Source organism: Acipenser ruthenus, chromosome 25 (assembly GCF_902713425.1).
Source record: "Acipenser ruthenus chromosome 25, fAciRut3.2 maternal haplotype, whole genome shotgun sequence".
Taxonomy (NCBI): domain Eukaryota; kingdom Metazoa; phylum Chordata; class Actinopteri; order Acipenseriformes; family Acipenseridae; genus Acipenser; species Acipenser ruthenus.
The window spans coordinates 7,065,263-7,091,555 of NC_081213.1; the positions used below are offsets into that span (position 1 = coordinate 7,065,263).

Sequence of the window (26,293 nt, forward strand, 5' to 3'; positions counted from 1 at the left end):
AAGCAAAAGCCTTTGTTTGTTTGCTGGGTGCTGGGTGCTGGGTGCTGGGTGCTGGGTGCTGGGTGCGCAGCTTTCTGTCTGGGTATCTTTCCTGTCGGTAACAGCTTGGGCCGTGATGCAACCCTGTCACAATTATGTAAAAACTAAAATATTTATCTTGTTCAAAAAACAAGTTAGTAAAAGAGATAACTGTATAAGATATGATATCTACAAAAAGGACTAAGTTAGAAAACACGATCAGCCATATACAGTACAAAAAGGAAAGAAAATAATATTGCAATATGATATGCCAGTTCTCGTGTGATATATAGTTATATAAAAATATTAAACAAAACACAATTGGGACTAATCTGGTCCTCCTTGCTAAAAAAGAAATAGTACCAACTTCCAAGCAAACAAGCACTATAAACCCAGAGAAAGCATATTAAAAAAAGAAGAGAAAAAAGAATGGCAAACCACAGTAAATTTGCAAAATGACTAATGTTTTGAACAGTTAAAGCACACAGTACACTTTATCCCTAGTGGCTATAATGCATGCACGACAGCAACTAGGCATGCCTTTTTGCTATAACTGCGAGTGAATATGTTCTTATTTTCTGTGTAAGACTGGCTAATGACACAGTAGGTCCTTGAATTTTATATTTAGTGCCGCTCGCCATGTGTCGGGTATTTGGAACAGATGGTTTGAGATCTGCGTTGGTATTGCCTGCTGCAGCAGGACACACCCCCTCTTGCTCAGTTGCGCTCACAACACAAATAGTTTGAACAAACTTCTGAACATTTTTTTTTACAGTTTTAAATAAATTGTATTTATGTATTATTATTATTATTATTATTAGCTGTATTATTTTGCATATTAAACGTTTGATTCATGTCAGAGAAACCACTATGGCCAGGGAAGAAGAGCTAATCCGGATTGCTAAAAAATTGGACAAGATGGTGTCTAGAAATAATATGGTGAGGAAAACATTTGAAATGTCGCTTGTCAAATGCAGTTGTGTACATTGCAAGCCTAACGACAGGCGTTATAAATGCATGTTTTATAAGATGGTAATTACTTTACAGCTAATTGTGTCTTACATAGGAAGCTGTATTGTGTGTTAAACGTAATTCAAAGACCTATATATATATATAATTTATATTCCGCTGGACATGTTACCGCGAGTGCGTGGAAAGCGACAGCTCAACAGGTGTTTGGCAAAGCAGTGACAACGTGTCTGAAAACGAATCTGCAATGATTTGGCTCTTAAAGACACAGTTGTGTTTTTAATTTTCTCATTTCAATTTCCGTAGTTTCGTGTCAGGGGTGTGTGTACTTTAGACACCGTTTGTTTTGAATTAAGGTATTTAATTTGCAGAGCCGTTTGGTTGCCTTGGATTTGAACTTGAAAACTCGAAAATTATTCATTTTTTTTTAACTGTATCTTAAGTTTCAGTGCCATACGACACGCTTCATGTTGTTTCGTTACGTGTATATTTTTTCTGTTTTAAATACATGTGTAGGACGAACCCCCAGCCCCGTTTTAATACTGTAACTAAAACTGAAAGTCACCTCAAAAAAGTGATATCCTTTTTAAAATGAAGAGGAAATGGTTTGTGTTGAGTTTTTTTGAAAGAGAGGACAGGGCCAATTTGTCGTTTTTGTACCTAGCTCGTCCTAGTACCTTCTGTAATGTACTTTCTCCAAAGTTACTGTACAATTACTACCACTAGAGGTGCCACGTCTGAAATAGCGAGTCCAACTGCCTTTTTAGTGGTTTTTGCTGGTGGTTTGATTTTCGGAGTGGAACGTTTGTGGCAGGCACGGTTTGTGTTGTTTTCCCATTCACAATCCAGCTCTGACCCACAAACATAACGTCCCGTGGTCCATTTAAATTGTATTTCGTATCAATTGTTTTCTTTTTTGCTCACACATAAATCTGTTGTTTTGAACTGTTACCTTTGTTTTCATTATTTGCACATACACTGTATGTGTATAATTCTTAAACCTCTAAATGAACCTAATATACTAGCACAGGTCACCATGGCTAAAAAACAAACAAAAAAAAAAAACATGTTTTCATTTACCAGAATGTCCACTGACTGGCACAAAACTTTCTCTGCAAGAAGTACTAGGGCCCCACCAGTACCCCTCACTCAAACACCTGTTGCATATTGTGATCTTATAATGCTGTGGCAGTCAAAGTAAATTAAAGTCTGGAGACATTCTATAGTGATCATTGCTGCCAACAGGCATCTTAGTAAAGGATGGACTTACATATCTGATTTCAAACAGTAAAAAGCTAGAAAATCCTCTAAAATTAAAAATGTACCTTTAAAAAAAATGACCATTTCTGACCTCTGGATTACGCTGAGCAGAAATGTAAAACCTGGATCCTAAACCCTGACAACAATACAGTTTGTCTCACACAGAACCAATAAATACACCTAGATTACACAAAACAAACAGCCCGATAGTTTGTCATCTGTCAAGCAGAGCATTTTTTATAATTTTTATACATAATACAAAATCCTTACTTTACACATTATAGATACAATTCTTGCATTTACCAAACTTATGTAACTTTTATACACAGTAATCAAGGCCTTTATTTTCAGTTTTTACCGAACCATAGTTTTTTGTTTTTTTTTTACAAAAGCAGTAGGTCACTATTTACTGATTTTAATTGAAAGCATGTGAAAATACAAAACAGACATCCACAAATTATATTTTAATATACAATTGAACGCACATGACTTTGCTATGCAAGCATAAAAAGCTGCAAAAATGTGTCTGCTGTGTGTAAAGTATTATAAGTCTGGCATGAGATTCAATGTGTGTTTTTAAGCTGTTTTTAAATTCTTGCTATTGTCAGACCTTGTCGGCACACTACTGAGAACAGCAAAACACAAGAACACTGTCACCCTTGTACCCAAACAATTCAATAAAATCTATCCTCTCAGCGAGAAGATGCCAGTTTTCTATCTACAAAATGCAGTCAACACTTTTGCTTTTTTCAAGAACCACTGTGGTTTACCAATCCATAAAACAATTACAATGTCAAAGCGAACTTAAAAGCACCAGCCGGATGTTAACCCATGCTGAAAATGGAATGGTCTTAAAGTTAGACAGGTGATTGTTCCATGCTGAATTTATATGCATCTAAAATTCAGAGAAGTTCACATCCTGTCAGCCACTGTATTGGTAGAAAAGTAAACTGGCTTGGTTCAACAAATGAACACACTGCACTGCATCTTAATCACTTTCTGGAAGAAACTGTATGCTAAAAATAATCCCAGGTCTAATTTCTCACTTTCTTAACAGCTTTTCTTTCACACCATTTCCCCACATACCGTGGAACAATGTACTGTTTTTGAAGTACACAGCTATATTTTGAATGGCCATATCTGTCAACCAGACACAAGAGAAGCAATAAACCAATCCAGTTGGATAAAAAAAATGCCATTTTGTCCTAATACCCATAACAAAAAAAAAATGTGAATGCATGTTCACCAAGTCAATGAACATAGCAATGTGGACGAGGCTTGCTGTGTTGCGCTGATGGATCAAGGTTACTAGCACAGGTGGCAGTTGATTGCAGTTGTAATATATATTTTATTTTGATACAGTTGTGCTAAAGAAATTTGAAAAGTAAAGCCTGTTCTTGCTCCGAGCCCTTTGGGTAATTAATGCATTTTCTGTTTTATATAAACTAATTACTGTATTAACAGTAGAGTTTGCACGCTTGTCTTCCAAGAAATACAGTAAGACTTCAATTATCTGTGTTAATTACATATGATGGATAGGATCATGGTGATCAAATTTGATATGGCACTGATTGTTCTGTTTTTTAATAACAGTTGTGGTAGGGATGTGTGTTACTAATGCTGTTTCCAGTAGCAATATCCACCTGTACAAACAGGACCACCAGTCAATATCAACTGCACACAAGATTCCTATACAGTACTGTGTAGTTTTTTACTCAAGCTCTGTATTTTCCATGTTAAATCTAATCTAATGTCAACAAAAAACACTTTGAGACTGGTTTTTACTGTATTTATGAAGCTGTGTCATGTTTCTTTACTACAGGAGGGGGCGCTGGACCTGCTGAAAGAGCTGAAGGCATATAAAATGACTTTAAAACTACTTCAGGTACCCATTTCCTTTCTCTTAAATCGTAATCCTAAAATGTAAATATTTTCAACTGCATGTCACAGCCTGCTGGATATAAGTTTTACAACAGCTCACTAAATAGCATGGCGAGTTATTTCTCTGTGCAACATCTAAAGCATTCTAGCCAGATTTAAGGGATTCATAGCAGGTCAATGCCCCTCTCCCCTCTTCAGGTATACCTCTCAAATAACCTGTTGTCACATAAATCATGATGCTGTCTGAGCAACATGAAACACTTCTTGCAGTCTTATTGAGATCATACATGTAGATGATGCAGGAGATGGGGGTCTTGAAAGTTATGGCACTGCTGTCGTCGTTTGGTCACATCTCTCCTCTTATGGTATGACTGCTAAGGTGTTTGTGTTCATATTACACTGATACACAAAGTTTATATTTCCTAAGTTTCCAAGGAAATGTGGGTTCAAATGAAAAGTCTTTGTGTTTCTTTTGTTAAGTATTATATATACATGTGTTTAAAAGGTAATGTTGCAAACTGTATAACATCAAGACATTAAGGTTCTAGCAATCGGTTTCAGCATAGACTTTCAATGTTATCATCAAATCAAAGTTTATTTATACAGTGCCCTTCATACAGATGTATCTCAAAGCACTTTACAGGACAAAAATAGTCAAATTTATAAAAACAAAACAACAAACAAACAAACGTCAGATGAAAAGAAATTAAGAAATATATAATGGACTATCAATTGCTGAGATTAATTGCTTTTTTGCTTTGGAGTGAACAATGACAAAACATATCATAACATGTGAGTAATATGAACTCAGAATCTACCAGCCAGACAGTCATGGACAGTTATGGTTCTCTCTGTTTGACTTTTCTGATTACGCTTGCTGCTTTTGAATTAGGAGATCAATAAGCACGAGGTTCGTATACTCACAGGTTCTTTTACTGAATGTACAGCTATTGCCAGAGGTTTTGCATCACCCTATAGAATTAACACAATTTGCTTCATAAAGTCAAATGAAACTTGATGAATAATGTTAGGTTAACATATTGAATTACATAGCTTCCAGTAGACTTCTGCGATATCATTTTGTAGTTTCTTTCATTACATGATGGTAAATAAAAGATCTAAATTATGTTCATATAGTTTTGTTTTAAATGATGTCTCAATCCTAACATTGTAGGTGATGCCAAACTTTTGGCCATAGCTGTACAGCTGCCTGTACCGGGGTAACAGAATAATGCTCTTATACTTTCTTAACAGTTTGCCCTATTTTGCCCTAAGTGGTTAGGATCCAAATTAGAGAAATACCAAAAAATATTATCACAATGATTTTGAATTGTGTTGTGTTTCCTATGTACACATTGCCTACTGCAGACAGAAACGCTTGGCATGGCATCGCTGTACTATCTGCTCTTAAGTTCTTATCATTAGACTCAGAAAACTACCTGCAGATAAACATTTATTTGCAGGGCACGAGAATCGGAATGTCGGTGAATGCAGTGCGGAAGCACTGTACTGATGAGGAGGTCGTCACACTGGCTAAAATCCTGATCAAGAACTGGAAGAGGCTGCTCATGGGTAAGCTTGGAAGAACAGCAGAGGTCATGTTAATGGTGGCTAGTGTGTATGTCTCACACTGTTGCATGTATGCAGTCTCAATTCTGAATGTGAACCCCGTGCGGAGGAAGGATTAGCCTTGTAACCATCAATCATAATAAAGAATTGTGACTTTTGCATTTGAAAATTACCTTGCCCTTTACAGTAACTGTAACAACACGGAAACATAAAATACATTACACAGAGCTAGCAAAATAATTCAGAAAGTCTTACTTATATATATCATTTCTGAGATCTCACATTTTCATGAAAGATATTATGGTAAAGGTTAATTAGATTTTTTTTATTTATTTTTTTAACTAAGAAAAATGATTGATTGATCTGAGCAGATACTTCAGTGCTGCACTTTCCATTCACTATTCTAATTTCACTTAAAGAAATGCAGACGGAAAAGTGGTCAGTCATAGGGAAAGCAGTGACTGGTAACTGGGAAGACGAGCCAATGTGGGAAGCTTCTAAGAGTTTGAGTTCTTGTAAAGGAAAAAAAATCAGCAATATTTATAATATGTTGTTCTCTTTCAATTTACAAGTACTGGAACTTCCGGAAGCAACTTTCATATTTCCAATGTCACCTGCGTTCCTTTATAACAGGAAGTGCAGCTCTAAAAAGAATGCCAAAAAATATCATTAAAATCAATATAGTTTAATAATACATTGAAAGTTTTCTTAGAAGAACGGCTCTACTCCATGTTCCAGTGAAATCATGAGAATATAAAACCAATGTCATTTGTGACTCCAAAATATATTCAGCAAAATATACCATCCCCAGACTTTGTGTCCTTCAGGATGTGGTCATGTGAGGAGGTTTGTAATGTGTGTGTCCATCTAGTCTGAGGATTTGTATCCCAGACTGTAATTGAAACTATATAATAAAGTAAAAGCCACACGTCTTTAGATGGAAACATCCCATATTGCTATTGGTCAGTCAGTGTGCAGTAGGAAACAACTGGTGACTGCAGGGGATGGCTATGAGACACCTGAAATGAATCAGTCAATGCACACAACAACCCATTAGCACTTTAAGTCGGTTTTGAGCGTGCTGTATCGACCAAAGAGCAGAATGGATTTATTATAAGGGATTAACCAGAAGTGTAATTCCAAGTGAGTAGAGGAACGAAACTAAGAAATTGAAGTAACCAGCACTGGATAAACAATTTGGTTACGCTTGGCGTGTATTTGGTAGAGGTGTGTGCACAGAGGAAACATTTTGTATGAAAGGCTTTTAAAATTGCAAAAAAGGGAAATGAAAAATGTAGCAATCAGCAAAACAAACATTTAAAAATATGTAAATAATAATTATTTGCACCCTCACATTTTGGACCCAAATGCTGCCTATGGCCTCTGTGCAATGCTGCCAACATCATTTTACTCCCAACCGTCTTTTTGAAGAATGTCTTCACTTAAACTTCTGAAACGCTTCAGTTAATAAAAGCACTCTCAACCATTTAGCTTTTTTTCTCTTTCAACAAAAAAGGGACTTCTGTGACATTTTAGATTTAATGGTTTCTAAAACCATTAAAGTGGTGTGAAAATGACTTGGCATTCCCCCATTTTATAAAATCCATGGGGTGTTCACTAATGTTTTAACCTTTGTACATCACAAAAGCAGAGCAGATTTCCCCACAGTGATCTCCGAATGCCTGCTTTTTCAGAATCAGCTGACGCTCAGAAAAGAGAGCTCGAGAAAGGAGAGGGCAATGAGAAGAGGAGGGAGGAGATTTCTCACAGCAAGGCTACGAGTACTGGGGGACCGACACAGCCAACCAAACAACCAGACAAGGAGGCAAGGTGAAGGCAGGGGGCTGAGGAATACCCACGTATGCATTGCTTATTGGAAAATGCCTACAGTAAATACCATATACTAATAGGAACATTGATCCTTTCATACATTTATGTAGAGGACCACATTACATGACACATTGACTGCCATATAGATCACAGCTAAAGCTGGGTAGTCACATTTAGAAACAGCTGGGGGTGGGGCATTTGTTGCTTGTTTTACCCCACTCACATCCCGTGTTCAAATACCTACAATCTGTCCCACACGCGAAGTGGTAACCTAACGGCATATAGTGTCCATTTATTATGTGGACTGAATGGTTGGGGCACTTGTCCTTGATTTGTCCCCAATATGTGAAGAGTAAATGTCCCACCAAGTCCCTCTGTATTGGTAGTAAATTTGGGGACACCCCCCCTACAGCAAAATTTGAAATATACAGATAACTGCTTGACCAGCAATGACAGCATGATGGAGTGTGCCATTGTGGTTACACAGCATTGTCATTGGTGATCATTTGATAAGGATCAGCTGATACTAAAATTCACCACTTATTTCTTTGTTTTTTCAGTAAGGGAGATTCGCCTGATTCAAAATCCATTTCAGTTTCTCCAAAGAAGCACCCAGGCGAGCATAAAAGGGAAAGGTGAGAGAAGGATTTTATTTAATGTTTAGCTGTAAAATAGCTGCAGTGTGGAGTGCGCCATTTCAAGCATCCCTGCTTTACACATACCGTAAAAATGGGAGTGTGGGTTAACTTACTGGGCTGTTAACTTACTAGGCCGCTTGTATGTTTAGCTTTCACAATTCTACAGCTAACAATTAAACAAAAATGAGTTTCCTTGCTTGAATGACTGTTGTCTCATTTTTGTCTTTTTTTAAAAATTTCGCTAAAAGAAATGTAGACAGATGTGTATTCACTCATTCAGCCCGCAGCGGCCATTTTGGATTCTACCCCGAATCCCTGTAGTAAGTGCAGGGAAACCCCATAAGAATTCTGTGTCTATGAGAAGTTTAGCCTGCATCATAGTCAATAAAGATATCTCCTGTATATAAATCGCTTTGGCTTATAAGTCATTTTGTTTTTACAAGACCCCCAAAACTGCCTAGTAAGTTAACCCATATGCTTGAAATAACGAACTGCACTCTGCAGCTATTTATAGCTGTGGAGTCAGAAACCAACTTACCTGGTGTGCTGTGCCACTGCAAAAGGAGTCAGCGAAGTGTTCAGAAGAGCAAACACTTCTTTCTGTACTGTTGTGAGCCACGATGTTGTTCACACAGCCCTAACAACCCAATTCAATTGATCTGTGAAAAAGCATTTTAGAAATATAGCAATAGTGAGAGAATGTGGAGAATTCCTAAAATGATTTCCCCCAACTATAAGCTAATTGAGTCAGGCTTCAAGTCTTTAATGCCTTCATTTTAAGTGTGTATATATGTATTTTTTTATGTTTCCAGAAAAGACTCAACAGATTCCAAGTCCCTGCCTCCAAAACAACCTTCGTTAGAAATCAAAAAAGAAAGGTTAGAAAAATATAATTTGTGCTCTAATCCCATGTTGCTTGGCTTGTGGTAAGGAATGGAATAGACCTGGTTCTTAAAACGTCTTATTAAATTATTACAATACTTGCTGCTAACGTTGTTTAGCATTAGATTGTGCGTATGTCACACTCACATCTTTACACACAAGAAGTTATTTCCCATCCTAAAAATCATTTTGGTATACCTTACTACGACACTAACAACTTATTTGCTTACCTAATGGCATCCAGGTCTTAAATAACACTTTTCTTTAAACTATTAATTTATTTTTATTTTTCTGTACTATTCTGTACATGCTGTTATACGTCATGGTGATCATCTTTTTCGTCGTTCTGTTAATTTTTATTTTTACAGCCCCTAACATAAAGTAAGTTGCATGGGAGAAAATAGCACCGACAACTTACAGTTGCACCTTGATTCATTAAAATGACATTTATTAATACAGAAGGGAAAATTGCAACTTGAAAGAACTATCATGAGCATGCTTTTTCTGCATAAAATAAAAAGCATCTGTGATGACTCACTGCTCATCGATAAAGGTTTCAAGAAAGTTTTTCTTTTTGATTCCAGAAAAGACTCGACAGATTCCAAATCATCGCCTCCTAAACGACCTTCTCTAGACACCAAAAAAGAAAGGTGAGGAAAAAAAAGGGTTTGTTTCTGTGTGCATGTTGCTATCAAAAGATTCAGAAGGGGTCATCTTGACTTTCTGTGTTACCCCATTGAAGGAGTAAAAGAAAATACCTCATTAATGCAAGAATGTTTGCGAAAATATATAGAAGGGTCAATCGAAACCGCAAACACTTCAAGGTCAGAGGTCACACACACACACTTTCCTCATTTATGGAAGTGGTGTGATTTTCCCTGTGCTCTTCTTCGTTTATTGCCAAAATCTGAGGGACTTAATTCAAAGGTTGTATTACAATGCCTGAATGTATTGTTTTTAAGATTTAGAAATGTGGTCAAGCTTTACCATTTTTTGTTTCCAGAAAAGACTCAACAGATTTCAAGTTATTGCCCCAACAACGACCTTCCCTAGATACCAAAAAAGAAAGGTCAGAATTGTGCATGGTATGCAGTCTCCAGTGATTGATAAGTAAATCAAGTGACTGTTTAGCATGAGTATGAGCATGGCCATCTCCCCCTGTATTGGGTTGCATGATTTCTGGGAAATTAAATGTGTGAAACTATCTTGTCAAGTCTAATGAAAAAAACAAAAAGCCTGCTGTTTGAATTACACTAAAAGCATATTGAATTTCTTGGTTTCTTTTAAATTTGTCTTGATAGTTTGCCATAGCATAACAATGCAAAATGTGGAAGTGACTTTTTGTCAGCGTGATGATGGCTTGAAATTTTACACAGCAGATCTTGCAAATATGGCACTGAAGTTGTTTTTCTCAATACCTAGTTCTCCTGCAAATAATATTTTTGACAGAAAATGGAGCAAACGTTAACATATTTAACATACTATACTCATTCTGTAGAATAAACTCTTACTATTTTTACTCCACACAGAGTTTGTGTTGAGGTCACCTTTGTGTTGTTCTCTAATTGAGCTTCAAGAAAAAAAGTGTACAGAATAATATTGTATGTTCAGTTGAAAGTATAGTGAACAGACAGATGCTTATTCCTTAAAATGTGTTTCAGTCTATTTCAAGTTACAGTACACTTGCCAGGCAAACAGTATATGTACCTATCCAAAGTAAGTTTATACTATTGTGATTCACTTGCTACAGTATTTGTTTAAATCGTGAAAAATATTGGAATTGCAGTAGCGTTGTTCATCAAACGGCTTGATAGGTATACAAATTGTATGCCCTGCATTTCAGTGTCGGATACTAATGCTGCATGCATGTTGAGTAGCAGCTTAAATCAAGTAAAAACTATCTAATAATGAGGTTTAATATATTGACCTTTGGTGTTATTAAACATTCTAAGTCACTTTCCACTGAAAACAACAGAGGTTCAGAGCTAAGAGTGTCATCTCATGCCATATGTATATTCAAAAACATTCTATCTAGATACTTTGTGTTTAAATTGATAATAAAACATATTTATTCTTTATCTAATGCTCAGATCTTGTTTTGTTTAGGAGTCGTGAGTGTAACGATGTTTATATGTGCGGTAGAATGACCCTGTATGTTTATACCCTGGTTAGCGATACAGAGGTTCCTAATGGGTTTAGCACATGGAAGCTAACTTTTAAAACCAGGCTTAATGAAGTGATAACAAGCTTTTACACAAGAACCAATCAAAACCGTGAACAGCTCAAGGTCAGAGGTCACACACACTTTCCTCATTTATGGAAGTAGTGTGATTTTTTCCTATGCTCTTGTTCGTTTATTGCCAAAATCTGAGGGACAAGACAGGGCACTTAATTCAAAGGTTGTATTACAATGCCTGAATGTATTGTTTTTAAGATTTAGAAATGTGGTCAAGCTTTACCATTTTTTGTTTCCAGAAAAGACTCAACAGATTTCAAGTTATTGCCCCAACAACGACCTTCCCTAGATACCAAAAAAGAAAGGTCAGAATTGTGCATGGTATGCAGTCTCCAGTGATTGATAAGTAAATCAAGTGACTGTTTAGCATGAGTATGAGCATGGCCATCTCCCCCTGTATTGGGTTGCATGATTTCTGGGAAATTAAATGTGTGAAACTATCTTGTCTAGTCTAATGAAAAAAACAAAAAGCCTGCTGTTTGAATTACACTAAAAGCATATTGAATTTCTTGGTTTCTTTTAAATTTGTCTTGATAGTTTGCCATAGCATAACAATGCAAAATGTGGAAGTGACTTTTTGTCAACGTGATGATGACTTGAAATTTTGCACAGCAGATCTTGCAAATATGGCACAGAAGTTGTTTTTCTCAATACCTAGTTCTCCTGCAAATAATATTTTTGACAGAAACAGATTGCACAAAAAATGGAGCAAACGTTAACATATTTAACATACTATACTCATTCTGTAGAATAAACTCTTACTATTTTTACTCCACACAGAGTTTGTGTTGAGGTCACCTTTGTGTTGTTCTCTAATTGAGCTTCAAGAAAAAAAGTGTACAGAATAATATTGTATGTTCAGTTGAAAGTATAGTGAACAGACAGATGCTTATTCCTTAAAATGTGTTTCAGTCTATTTCAAGTTACAGTACACTTGCCAGGCAAACAGTATATGTACCTATCCAATGTAAGTTTATACTATTGTGATTCACTTGCAACAGTATTTGTTTAAATTGTGAAAAATATTGGAATTGCAGTAGCGTTGTTCATCAAATGGCGTCATAGGTATTCAAATTGTATGCCCTGCATTTCAGTGTCGGATACTAATGCTGCATGCACGTTGAGTAGCAGCTTAAATCAAGTAAAAACTATCTAATAATGAGGTTTAATATATTGACCTTTGGTGTTATTAAACATTCTAAGTCACTTTCCACTGAAAACAACAGAGGTTCAGAGCTAAGAGTGTCATCTCATGCCATATGTATATTCAAAAACATTCTATCTAGATACTTTGTGTTTAAATTGATAATAAAACATATTTATTCTTTATCGAATGCTCAGATCTTGTTTTGTTTAGGAGTCGTGAGTGTAACGATGTTTATATGTGTGGTAGAATGACCCTGTATGTTTATACCCTGGTTAGCGATACAGAGGTTCCTAATGAGTTTAGCACATGGAAGCTAACTTTTAAAACCAGGCTTAATGAAGTGATAACAAGCTTTTACACAAGAACCAATCAAAACCGTGAACAGCTCAAGGTCAGAGGTCACACACACTTTCCTCATTTATGGAAGTAGTGTGATTTTTTCCTATGCTCTTGTTCGTTTATTGCCAAAATCTGAGGGACAAGACAGGGCACTTAATTCAAAGGTTGTATTACAATGCCTGAATGTATTGTTTTTAAGATTTAGAAATGTGGTCAAGCTTTACCATTTTTTGTTTCCAGAAAAGACTCAACAGATTTCAAGTTATTGCCCCAACAACGACCTTCCCTAGATACCAAAAAAGAAAGGTCAGAATTGTGCATGGTATGCAGTCTCCAGTGATTGATAAGTAAATCAAGTGACTGTTTAGCATGAGTATGAGCATGGCCATCTCCCCCTGTATTGGGTTGCATGATTTCTGGGAAATTAAATGTGTGAAACTATCTTGTCAAGTCTATTGAAAAAAACAAAAAGCCTGCTGTTTGAATTACACTAAAAGCATATTGAATTTCTTGGTTTCTTTTAAATTTGTCTTGATAGTTTGCCATAGCATAACAATGCAAAATGTGGAAGTGACTTTTTGTCAACGTGATGATGACTTGAAATTTTGCACAGCAGATCTTGCAAATATGGCACAGAAGTTGTTTTTCTCAATACCTAGTTCTCCTGCAAATAATATTTTTGACAGAAACAGATTGCACAAAAAATGGAGCAAACGTTAACATATTTAACATACTATACTCATTCTGTAGAATAAACTCTTACTATTTTTACTCCACACAGAGTTTGTGTTGAGGTCACCTTTGTGTTGTTCTCTAATTGAGCTTCAAGAAAAAAAGTGTACAGAATAATATTGTATGTTCAGTTGAAAGTATAGTGAACAGACAGATGCTTATTCCTTAAAATGTGTTTCAGTCTATTTCAAGTTACAGTACACTTGCCAGGCAAACAGTATATGTACCTATCCAATGTAAGTTTATACTATTGTGATTCACTTGCTACAGTATTTGTTTAAATCGTGAAAAATATTGGAATTGCAGTAGCGTTGTTCATCAAATGGCGTGATAGGTATTCAAATTGTATGCCCTGCATTTCAGTGTCGGATACTAATGCTGCATGCACGTTGAGTAGCAGCTTAAATCAAGTAAAAACTATCTAATAATGAGGTTTAATATATTGACCTCATTTATGGAAGTAGTGTGATTTTTTCTTATGCTCTTGTTCGTTTATTGCCAAAATCTGAGGGACAAGACAGGACACTTAATTCAAAGGTTGTATTACAATGCCTGAATTTATTGTTTTTAAGATTTAGAAATGTGGTCAAGCTTTACCATTTTTTGTTTCCAGAAAAGACTCAACAGATTTCAAGTTATTGCCCCAACAACGACCTTCCCTAGATACCAAAAAAGAAAGGTCAGAATTGTGCATGGTATGCAGTCTCCAGTGATCAATAAGTAAATCAAATGACCGGTTAGCATGAGTATGAGCATGGCCACCTCCCCCTGTATTGGGTTGCAAGACTGCTGGGAAATTAAATGTGGGAAAGTATCTTGACTAGTCTAATGAAAAAAACAAAAAGCCTGCTGCTTAAGACTGAAATTAAATCTAAAATGCCATTTACTGTATAATCATCCTCTCCAAAGTGCACTAAAAACATATTGAATTTCTTGCTTTCTTTCATTTTGATAGTTTGTAATAGCATTACAATGCAAAATGTGGAAGTGACTTTTTTATTAATGTGATGACGGCTCGAAATGTTTTCATAGCAGCTCTTGCAAATGTGGCACTCAAGTTGTTTTTCTCAATACAGTCGGCGCCACTTTATCGGGATGGCTCAATAGCGTTGGTAACAACAAACAATTTTTAGTCTGGCCTCTTACTAACAAGAGGTCAGAAGTAGTTTTTAAAGCGTTACGATTTGGTTGTGTATTTCTTTTAAGCTGCTCAGCATGTTTTGCTTGAACGTTCATTTATACAAGTGTTTGTATTGTGCTGCACCTGCTGTACACGAGTAAGTTGTCTTAAACACACAGTTAACCACCTGTAATCTTTTTTACTAATTGTTACATCCATCTTTGTGGAAGTTCTGGTGGCTAAAATTTTCCACGCATTGGAATCAATGAATTTATTTTTCTTATTTCAGAAAAGAATCAACAGATTTCAAGTCACTGCCTCAAATACAACCTTCTCTAAATCTCAAAAAAGAAAGGTCAGAAAAAAGAAATCTGTTTTATGCTCAAACACCATTTTGAATGGCATGGTTAGTTATTATCAATCTACTTTTAAACGGTGAACTCGCAAGTGGCTACTGACTCCTCTGAGCAGACACAATATAGTAGCTGCAGGACCATTCGGCTTATCGAAGCTCGTCTGGTTCCTAGTAGCTGATCTCAATCACCAAATGATTCTGCCTCATTCAATACTCTCACCCCTCTCTGTGAACAAGTGTCACCTTCCTTAGTCATAAACCACCTTAAAATGGTTCTCTGCCACTACAAATGAATCAAAGGTCAGAAATCACAAACCAGTTTGGAGTTCAAAAAGTCAAACACAATTTGTGTAGTATTCTGAGTCCACATGAAAAGGGTTTATGTAGGGTTTACGCAAGGAACGTACCATCACTGAGCAAGCAATGACAGGCAACCACCCCAGGGATGGAGTGGCTACAACACATTTGCTTTAGCACACCACATAGCCTCTTTCCCAAAGAGTTGCAACGGCAGGGTCCAAATGTTGTATATGATAACAATTACTGATTGGAAAGAAGACCCTGAATGAATGTACATGGTGTTAAAATATAATGGAATTATTATGTTAGCTCCAATTACTTTAAGTAAAAGTCAATTTATAAAATGCCATTTTAACACTGTTGTACCTGGGTTCTGTGTTTGGTTCATGAGCTCACACTTCAAATGATTAATTCCACACCATGCCTTCATAAATAACCCAAAGCGATTGCTTGTTTTGGTCTAGCATTCATCGGTTTTACAATCCATGAATATTATTTATTAATTGGTCATTTAGCAGACACTTTTATCCAAAGCGATTTACAGAGACTAGGGGGTGAACTATGCATCACAACTGCTGCTGCAGAGTAACTTACAATAGGATCTTGGTTGTATGTCCATCCGAAGGACGGAGCACAAGGAGGTAAAGTGACTTGCTCAGGGTCACACACAGTGAGTTAGTGGCTGGGATTGAACTGGGAACCTCCTGGTAACAAGACCCTTTCTTTATCCACTGGACCACCAAGCCTCCTTCAAGTCTTTCTTTCTTTTTCCAGAAAAGACTGTACAGATCTCATGCTATTGCCTCAAAAGCGACCTTCCCTAGATACAAAAAAAGAAAGGTTAGAGAAAAGATATTCCTCTTTTTTCCCAAATCTGTTTTTGCATGGCGTGTGTTGAAATGTAAAGCAGTGTGTCCTACCAGTAGTGCAAACTAAATCACAGTCTAGCACTAACTGTTCTAATATGCCCTATCACAAATTCCTGAGATCTGAAGAAAGGTGTTGTCATGTTATTGACGCCTCAAGGGCATTCTCAGAAAAATGCAAGCTTGGTCATCAGAAAGTCATAAAGATTTGTCAACATGACTTGTATACCTCATTCTAAATAGAGCCGTGACTTAAGTGACAGTTGAGTTGCAAATTGATTATTTAGGATAATGAAATCTGATTGAAAACAGTGATTGCAGCGTTAGCATAAATATCCAGGCCTGTAGTTAGAGGTTTGCCAGGAACGTGTGTTACCGTTCTGTATTTAATTAATTTTTTCTGTTTGCTGGCTCATTGTTAGGCTCACCTTTATGAACTAAAATGAATGGACAAAACATTGTTGACTAATTACGGTAGTCGAATAGACAGATTTGACATTATAAATGTGTTTTGATATTTGTTTTGTTTTGAATGTAATGCATAAGCTATTCAAAAGCAGATATACACTATGCAATGTTTAGAATAATTTCAGTACTTAGAGCAGCATTTTAATATGTCTTTAGTTTAATATGTCTAAGTGCAATTCACCATTTTATTCTCCATTTTGTAAGAGCAACATGAAATTGTCTGCTTTCAAATAAGTTAATTAAAGACTGTAGTCAGAACTGGAATCCTTTTAGGTAAATGGAACACACTGTAACAGACCTGCAGCAATGTTCTAATGGAAACAACATTGTCAAATGGATTTCATGCTGCAGTGCTGTATTCTTATTCATTTTAAATTGAACAGTTTTATAATGGGGTTTTGTTTTCTTTTTTATTTGATCACAATATGATTATTTAGTGGAGATTCTACAAAAAAACATTATTTTATATATAAAATAAAACATAATATTGCAACAGTGTTGAGTGCAGGTTTTAAGTATAATGTTTAAGCAGATGCAATAGACTGACTTTCCAAAACAGAAATTTCTGAGGTACTGCATTACAAATTGAGACAGCGTATGTGTAGTCTATTTCATTCTTTTAAACAGTACACTTAGCTTGCCACCACACATACATAGTGCACCCTACTGTGTAGATTGTCTTTTTATGCAATAATAAACACACTTAACACGGTTACAATATGATAAGGGTTAAAAAGGTAATACCTTTTGGGTTTTCTTACTGATGAAGCTAGTGGTGAAGACAGTATGCAAAAGGTTGAGTACATTGCAATCCATTCAATCCTCTAAAAGCTTTTTCTGCTTGCTTTCTAGAAAAGACTCAACAGATACCAATTCATTGCCTCCAAAACGACCCTCCATAGATACCAAGAAAGAAAGGTCAGGAAAAATAGATTGTACTCTTTATGCATGGCATGTGGTGACAAGTATCAGGACATTGGCTATTAACTCACTGCTGCACTGTGTGATCTAAATCCATGTGGCCACCTCTGGCTGTATCTGGAGTTTACTTTGTGTTGAAGTTCTGGGAAGCTGGGAATTGAATTCTTTACACCTGGTGCAGTATCTAGCTGGCATTGAATGGCCACTTTTGCACAACTGTCTTTTCATAATGCCGTGGATACCAACAAACAATGTGAATATGATTGTGATTTAATAGCTGATAGCTTTTTGGGGGTTTTGGATAAACTTTTCTTTCTATTAATTCTTTTGCAGAAAGGACTCTTTTGATTCTACTTCTGCCACAGCTATAAAGAGACCTTCCTCAGACACTAAAGCAGAACGGTGAGTCTACTTTCTATACCTATTGTAATCGTCTTGAATGTTGGCCTTGCAGTAATGTAGTGTAGTGTGACAAATCTGTGTACTGTGCAGGAGAGCTGTGAGTCATTTTTACTACAATGCACGTTTCATTTATTACATGGGTCTTTTTAGGATTGACATCTGAAGTATTAGCATAGCCCCTCCTTAATTACCATCAAATGATACCCACTGGTGCAGAACTGTCATAATCATAGCACGCTGCCTCTATTTTCATTGTAAATGTAGCCATTGTTGAACCTGTTCAGTTTTATTCTAAAATACAATGCCTGTTTTTACATTAGAAAATGTCATGGACAAACTGTGCACTCTGATTGGTTCTTAGCGATCACATGACCGTGCAAGAATGTTTTCACTACTGCATTGTTTGCATCTAATTAGGTAATTGAGTGAACAATCAATGTTGTGATTTTTTTTTTTCAATTGCCAATTTTATAAGCACAATAATATATATGAATTTTGTTTTCAAGGCAATGGCATGGGATATCTACTGAATGTTTTTTATTTTTTTGTAGGGTTAGCAGACATGGTTAGCTATACTCGGAAGCAGGCTATATTTCCAAAGCTCTTGTCAATGTATGCATTCATTCACAGGAGAAACCCGTCCGACTCACTGTTCAACAGCACTTCCACGCCACTGAAAAAGCTCTCCCTTGATTGCAAAGGGGAAAGGTAAGGGGAGTGCAGGGCTTGTCTCTTAAGCTCATGGAGATACAGCAGGATGCTGAGGTTCATGTGCTGTATGCGTTGACTGCTGTTTGTATATTAATGTCTTTGCCATGTTCATGCTTTTTGAAACTGCCTAAATACAGAGTAGATGCTGAATTATGTTTCTAGATACAATAATACATTCACGCATTTTCACAAAACATTTTCCTGCTAGTGAATGCATAATGTGGCAGTGTATTTAATGGAATACTAATGTTTTATCTATAGGCCCCACAGCTATTTATTAGTAGTATGGCATGTCATATGCACAGGTCAAATATAAAGATCATTAGGTTTTGGGCATTAGATTATGGTTGTTCAGAAAGTTAAAGATTTGCTTTAAGAAACTTACTTACAAAAACAAAATGATTGTACTATGCCATTAAAAAAGCCCAGCAATAACAATTTGCTTTGTCTATTCCAAATCCCTTATAAGTAAAAGGGAATACATTTTTTGCACAAGAACATTTGCACACTTGACACAGGTAACCATAGCTTGAATGTAACTTCTCTCTAGTGCTGACAGTATTCAGTCCACTGAGCCACGCTACACCATTTCATATGAATGTTTCTATTATTCCCAGGAGAGATTCCCACAACTCCAAACCTGCAATCTCATCTCCGCCTCACAGGAAGCCTTCTTCGGACAGCAGAGAAGAACGGTATACTGTCTACAAAATATCAAACAATACAATTATTTAAGAGCTCCTAATCCATAGATATTTATTGAACAGACATTGTAATGCACATTGAATTTGGCCCTTTCTTTTTGTACTGTGTAAACAGTAACATAACTAAGCAAGTCAGCCACAACTCAAAGCAACTTCTTAGAGCAGTTAGTGGTGTACAATACTGTACCTTAGCATCTTTTAATATTTGGTACATCGCTATACTTGGGAGCTCTCTTGCTCATTTAAAACGTCGTCAAATATTTGAAAAGGAGACAATCCCTCTATCCCTCTGTCCTTTCTGTTTAAATTCTGAATGGACTTTTGTTTTGGAACATCAAATAACATACAACTTCTAGTAAGTCCTTTATCCAACCACAAATGTATATCATATTTATGATCAAAGATTTGACAAATGTTCCGATGGGTAAAATATACTACTTTCTCTTTTAAATTTAAGTAAGAGCGATTTAAGTTTGAATTTTGTTACAAAGACAAATATATATATTTATATATATATATTTTAGCTCAAAGAGCCAGCATAATATATATATATATATATATATATATATATATATATATATATATATATATATATATATATATATATGCATGCCACAGCTATGAATGATTTTGTATTTCTTGCAGAGTAAACAACGGTAAAGGCAAAGTGGAGCCCCCAAAGACGCCCACATCCCCCACCAGCCCGCTGACACCCTCGTTCAGCCCCTCAGGGGGCCCCTTCCCGCCCCACCTGCTCACTGGGGAGACTATACGTGACAAGTGTATTGAGATGCTGTCTGCTGCACTCAAAACTGACGGTGAGAAACACACTAGGATAAGGATATTAGTATATACATTATATAGGGGATAGACACACTAGAGTACATAATGCTGGACCCCTCATAAGCCTGAGTTCTATACGACAGGTGCCGCAACATTATTATAAATCATTTAGTGTTCAGTAGGCATTTTATTTTTTTGTTGCTATATGATTAGGTATTCCATTTAATGAATTCACTAGGAATGTAGTAGGTATTATGTTTTGTTTTGTTTTTTTTTAGTTGTTTCTTGTGTTTTATGTTGTTTGCTGTGGTGCTGTGAGCCTCTTGCCAGGTCGTCATTGTAAATGAGAATTTGTTCTCAATTGACTCAAAGGTTTTGATTGATTAGTGAAATAAAAAAGCAACATTCAACAACATCTTTGCATTATAGACAGTGTCTGTTATTTTAAATAGCTGATCATAAAAGGATGTCATGTTTTATTGTGTATTGAAAGTTTGTTTTTTATTAATCTTTTGTCTAGATGATTACAAAATCTACGGAACGAACTGCGAATCCATGGCAGCTGAGATTGAAGATCATATCCTTCCAGATCAGGGAATTTATATGAATACAGCCACGCCCCTTCGAACTCAGTAAAAATCCGTCCTATGAAACTCCCTACACACTGTTCTGGTTTCAACAGCTAGCCCTGGCTATTGTATGTATTGATTGAAGCCTACTAGATGTTACTGTTCTCTGAAGAGGTCACTAGTCGCTTCTGATCACAGTAGTTGTCTTCTGAGACATTCCTTAAGATGCACGACAAAAAAGTTATTGATTTTCCAGATGCAGACACGTTATCCATGCCACTTTGAAATTGGTTAATCTTAGCCAATTTTACTATCAACTAACATAAATCATAATCTCGGAGTAGTACTGTAGAGAACCACTTGCATATGTAGAGAACCACTTGCCTAATTTTCATTGCACTTCCTTAGCGCATGTTTTAAATGTCAGCAAAGAGCAGATCGCTGTTTATAACCTAATCCTTATACTGTAGACAATGCTGTTTACCAGAGTAGCTGCTGATGATGGGAATTGACATTGACAATGTAATAAATCTCTTTAGGAAGTGAGGCTTTGTGGAACTGTTCCTTTTCTCTCTGTTGTGGGGAATTCCTTGACAATGGCACATATCTACCAAGACATAAAAGCCACAGATATGAAGTATAAGAACCGCGTGCGCAGCCGTATCAGCAACCTAAAGGACCCCAAGAACCCCAACCTACGCAGGAACGTGCTGAGCAGGGCCATAGAGCTCAGCAGGATCGCCACCATGACTGCCGACGTGAGATACTTCTTCCTTGTTCTATTAACAAGAACAACTCACTGAACTGCAATCTCAGGGCAGTAGTGTTTGCAATACATTGTGTACAGTTTATAAGGAGAGGATTTTTCAGACCAGCTGTGTTTGGTTTGGTAAAGCTGAGATAATAGCATACAGTGTATACTTTAATTTGAATGCATTTTTAGGCCATGGAAGTTAATGCAGCTTTTCAGTCTGGTTTCACAGACCCCGATTAGTGCTGATGCCAGACTACTTAACCAAGGCTAACATTAGGCACTAAGATTGCTAATTGTCCTGTGAAACCAGCCACCAGTCTAAGCCAGGAGTGTCCAAAGTTGGCCCTTCTACTCCTGGTCTTTGCTCCAACTCTGTTCTAAATGGTTTTATTGAAGCAATTAAACCTCCATCCAGACCCTGAAGTAATTAGTTATCTCATTAAACCTGGAGTGAAACGGCCCTCCAGGGCTGTGATTGGACACCCCTGGTCTATGTTGTTATAGCTAATAAAATACTTTCATCACTCTTACCTGTCTTGCGTATCTATACACTATATAAGTCACAAATGGTTAGTGATCTCTTTTTAACTGTTAAACCTGCCGTGGAGTGGCCCTCCAGGACTGTGATTGTTCTAAGCTTTTCTCTGTACAGTATGTGTACCGTTGCCTCCAGTTTGTAGCGGTAATGTGAGTTTCTCTGTAGGAAATGGCCAGTGATGAGCTGAAGAACCTGAGGAACGTGCTGACCCAGGAAGCTATTCGTGAACACCAGATGGCCAAGACTAGCGGAACCACCACGGACCTGCTCCAGTGTGGCAAGTGCAAGAAGAAGAACTGCACGTACAACCAGGTTAGCCAAACACAAGGACCTGATTGCATGTGTACTGCTCAGCCACATTCAACGTCAGTGGGATGGCTTTCATTGTAAACTTATTTCCTTCCTACCAGTAACATCTGCTAAACCCCTATTTAAACCCCAAGCCATGTTTGCTGTCAGCCTCCCCTCCCTTCCCCCGCTACACTTTCCTCCTCTATACTGCCACTCCACCTCTGCAACGGTCCCCCTCTGGGGGTAAAGTGAAGCTCACTTCCCAACCTTAGAAGCCCAGTCGCCGCTGACTTCGTCCTCTGCAGGGGGAGGTTCTCAACCAGAAGGGGAACCCTCAGCCAAATCTATCTAATACTCACCCTCCCATTTTCTCACCTCTAGATCCCCCTTGGGGGAAGTATCGGTTGCTTCCCAGTCTTGGAGACCGATCGGTTCGGTCTCACCTCCGCGAGGGCTGCTCTCCGTGAGACAAGGGGAATCTCTTTACTCATCTCTTAAGTCATAAAGCTCATTTCTCCTATTATCAATTCCCGAGGTCCCTTCCTCTACGCAACCCTTGGTCGTTTCCAGTGAATAAGCTGCTAACAGGCTGGAAACAGATGTCAGTTTAGGCTATTCAGACACAGACAGCAAAATGTAATATATTATACGTTTATAACTAATCCGTAAGTGAAGTTCAAGTTGACAAGCTAATATCTTTATTACTGAGCACAGGCATGTATGGCAAACCATTGGAATAGCATAAGAAAGTAAATTTTCCATGGTAAATGTATATATATATATAAATATATATATATATATATATATATATATATATATATATATATATATATATATATATATATATATTAAAATTGGCTGCCTTACCTCTGGTCCCACTAGCATTAGCTGCGGTGATACTGTATATGGATTTGACCCAGTGAGTTTATCGGGGTTAATAAAACAACAGTTCAGTGAAGTGCTAGACAAGTACAAGTGTCATTCTTCCTCACTGCACAGGTGCAGACTCGCAGTGCTGATGAACCCATGACCACCTTTGTGCTGTGCAACGAGTGTGGAAACCGCTGGAAGGTAGGCACATTTTCACAAGGTTGTAAAAAGCTTAAATTAATTCTTATACACCCTGTAAATGTTCTTACCTGTTCAATACCGTTTAGCCTATACCTTTGTTGAAAGCCACTCTGTTTTTTTTTCTCTTTCAGTTCTGCTAAGAAAAAACTCACGGCAACCCGAGGCTGTGTTGCCACTCAATCTCAGCATTTTATACAGATAATTTCCACTGTGCTTTTATATCGGAGAAAATGTAAATGAATGATTCGTAAGGCTGGTGCATTGTACAGTGTTTTTAATTTATACATGTCTTTTTAAAACAAGCAATATTTGTTTTTAAAAAAAATCAACCCAAGCTAATAATTGAGGATCTTTAAGTTAAATTTGCAACTGAAAACACAGGTTAATAATACTACAGTGACTGAGTAGAAAAAAAAAGGTCTTGGGCAATCATATTCATGAAATGAGAACTTTTAACTCCTTAAAACAGTTAATATTGAAATGGCCCCTAGATGTCTGTAACCAGGGACTAGAACTGCATCACCTTTAGTGGAGCTGAAAAAAAGTATGCTGTCCTTAACATCCTTGTATACATCCGTTACCAGTGACAACACACTTGTATTGTGGCTGCTAAAGCCACTATAGGACTAGAAAGGTATAATGTATGAACTGCTCAGTGTCATATTAGCCTTCCGCCTTTGTCTAGTAGGGTCTCAATACACCTAGCCATGGGTTCACTGAGCATCTGTAGCATACCTGGGTCAGGGATTGTCCAGTTCTTTCAGATTGCCAAGACATTGTCACCCCAGACATGGTTTTGTGGAGGTCAGGGGAGGTGATGGTGCATTGGTCATGGATCTTCTTATTGTTCTGCCACTCCCAGGGTATGATTGGTTTTGGGCTGAAATCACCAGAATAGTCTGTGCATGGAAACTGCCCTGACCTACAGAGTCATGGAAAGGAACAGAGTATATTGCATAAATGTTCATGAAATACTGCGGCTATAAAAATGAAGATGATTGAATAACCAACGAGCCCTTTGAAGGGACATGGGGTTTGTTTAAGGCCATGAATTATGTAACAAGTGCAGTGCATGAGGGAGGGGGGAGTATGTGTAAACCTACATTAAACAGATCGATTCCATGTATCAAGTTAAACAGCTGCTTGCAAGCAGTCATTCAGAACAGGGCAATTTAGTCATTCTCTCGTTAGTTTGAATACATGCAACGTTCCGAAGTCAGATCCAGTAATGAGATTCACATTAAATGTCACGTCTTCCAACACTGATATAATCAGTCCCATTTCTAGGTGTTTTCAGAAACGAAAAGCACTGAATGATTATTAGCCGGATCTTAAGCTGTGCATATTCATTTTTAGTCTAGTATTAGAAGCAGCAGCCACAATACAAGTTTGCATTTAAATCCTGGCAGAAATCTATACCATATTTTAAAGTGTTCTCCTTAAGTTTTATTGACGAGTTACATGTAAACTGTTACCGCCTTTAAAAAGTGCTGCAGTATATTTCAAGAGTTCTTTCCTCATCTCTACATGCTGTTTAATATGACTGGGACAAATCATAATCCTGGGTTAAATCAACTGTTTGTTATGCCTTGATATCAATATTTTTTATGCCAGTATTTCTCAACTCCAGTCCTGGGGGTGCCTAATAGTGCAGTTTTTGTCTCAGATTTGTTTGCCTGATGTACTTTACACAGACTAAAAAGAGGGGTTTGTAGAGGTGCCTAATTGTGAGATACAGACCAAGAAAGCGTTAGTCAATGTAAAAGTGATTATCTCCCAGTATTAGATTAATAGTTCCAAATCATTTTACTGGAGTGTAATAAAACATTTTAAAAAGTAATTAAGAAATAAATAAATCTTTCAGAAGGGTCTCTTTTCTCTGAATTACATTACATTCACATTCAGTTCCTGCTAATGATCTCATATAATATAAAGTGTCAGACAAGGCTGTCTGCAAGTGCTGACATAAAAGTCAATACCTTTCCTACAAAGAAGCCACAGATACAACATCCGGCCACCGGGTGGCAAGCTTAAGAGATGTCAATACACACGTTTTAAATAAAAATATCCCTTTTTGCTCTGCTAAAACTGTTCATCAGGACTTTCTTTTATGCAACTGAGACAGATTGGAGGGGTCATTCCTGCTCCTAGACTTTAAAAAGTCATATTATTACTCAATGGGTGTACTTTCCAAAGCCCCTTTTCTATCTGGTTCAAGGAAGTAGAGCAGCGAGGCTGTTATGTTCCAATGCTCATGCTTTGCAGCTGCACATGTCCTTAAGCCAGGGAGAGAAGTGGGTTTGTCTGACAGCTTAAAATACACACCACTTCAAATACACAAAGACTGGGGCAGGAGTGAAATGTGACTAAAACTAATGGTTGAACTCCTTTTAGATGCAGCCTAGGAAAAGCCTAGCTAAAACTAATGGTTGAACTCCTTTTAGATGCAGCCTAGGAAAAGAAAATAGCAATGCACTTACTGTACTAATTTTCAATGTTATATATTTAAAAAAAAAGAAATACAAAGGAAAAATGAAAAAAATAAAGACTTTAAAAATGTGAGTGTTTTTTGTTGTTGTTTCTCTCATTGCTCATAATGTAAGAATCAGAAATGTATGCTCAACAGCACATTAACTGTGCAATTTTACTGTAGTAAACTTTGATGTACCAGATGTCGTGTTAAAAATGCAATTGTATGTTTACTATAACGTGTTTCTTTTAAAACCGGACGTTTGAAACATATATAACGAATAGAAATTCACAACGAGTAAGATTTAATTATTTTGTTAACTACAGTCACTTTAATTATCCACTATGTTGTCAACCCCCCTCCAATCCTTCTTTGTTCTAGGCTAAATAAATGTACTTCCTTCAACCCGTCTTCATCACTCATTCCTTTGCACCTGGATGAATCATGTTCCCTGGACTCTCCAAGGCCA

At 37.0% G+C, this 26,293-nt stretch overlaps 1 protein-coding gene across 6 annotated transcripts; it reads left to right on the forward strand.

Moving 5' to 3' along the window:
• Positions 1-698: 698 nt before the first annotated feature.
• LOC117414160 (transcription elongation factor A protein 3-like) lies at positions 699-26,229 on the forward strand. 6 transcript variants are annotated; one of them, XM_059000070.1, is made up of 23 exons: positions 699-957; positions 4,070-4,132; positions 5,592-5,700; positions 7,392-7,527; positions 8,088-8,162; positions 8,978-9,043; positions 9,632-9,697; positions 10,051-10,116; positions 11,523-11,588; positions 13,010-13,075; positions 14,115-14,180; positions 14,911-14,976; positions 16,051-16,116; positions 17,463-17,528; positions 17,865-17,933; positions 18,564-18,641; positions 19,262-19,339; positions 19,994-20,166; positions 20,652-20,707; positions 21,303-21,458; positions 22,158-22,304; positions 23,283-23,354; positions 23,486-26,229. In XM_059000070.1, the coding sequence occupies exons 1-23, from the start codon at positions 889-891 to the stop codon at positions 23,492-23,494; spliced, it is 1,884 nt and encodes a 627-aa protein (XP_058856053.1). In that variant the 5' UTR covers positions 699-888; the 3' UTR covers positions 23,495-26,229. The 6 variants fall into 6 exon arrangements, with proteins under 6 accessions (XP_058856053.1, XP_058856054.1, XP_058856055.1 ...); XM_059000071.1 differs by lacking the exon at positions 14,911-14,976; XM_059000072.1 differs by lacking the exons at positions 11,523-11,588; positions 13,010-13,075.
• Positions 26,230-26,293: the final 64 nt, after the last annotated feature.

What these genes read in the sequence shown, in the direction of transcription:
- LOC117414160 (XM_059000070.1), top strand. Translation starts at nt 889, where the DNA reads ATGGCCAGGGAAGAAGAGCTAATCCGGATTGCTAAAAAATTGGACAAG. An exon ending in TGGTGTCTAGAAATAATATG is followed by an intron (nt 958 to 4,069) that starts GTGAGGAAAACA and finishes TCTTTACTACAG; the next exon opens with GAGGGGGCGCTGGACCTGCT. An exon ending in TGCTGCACTCAAAACTGACG is followed by an intron (nt 20,167 to 20,651) that starts GTGAGAAACACA and finishes TCTTTTGTCTAG; the next exon opens with ATGATTACAAAATCTACGGA.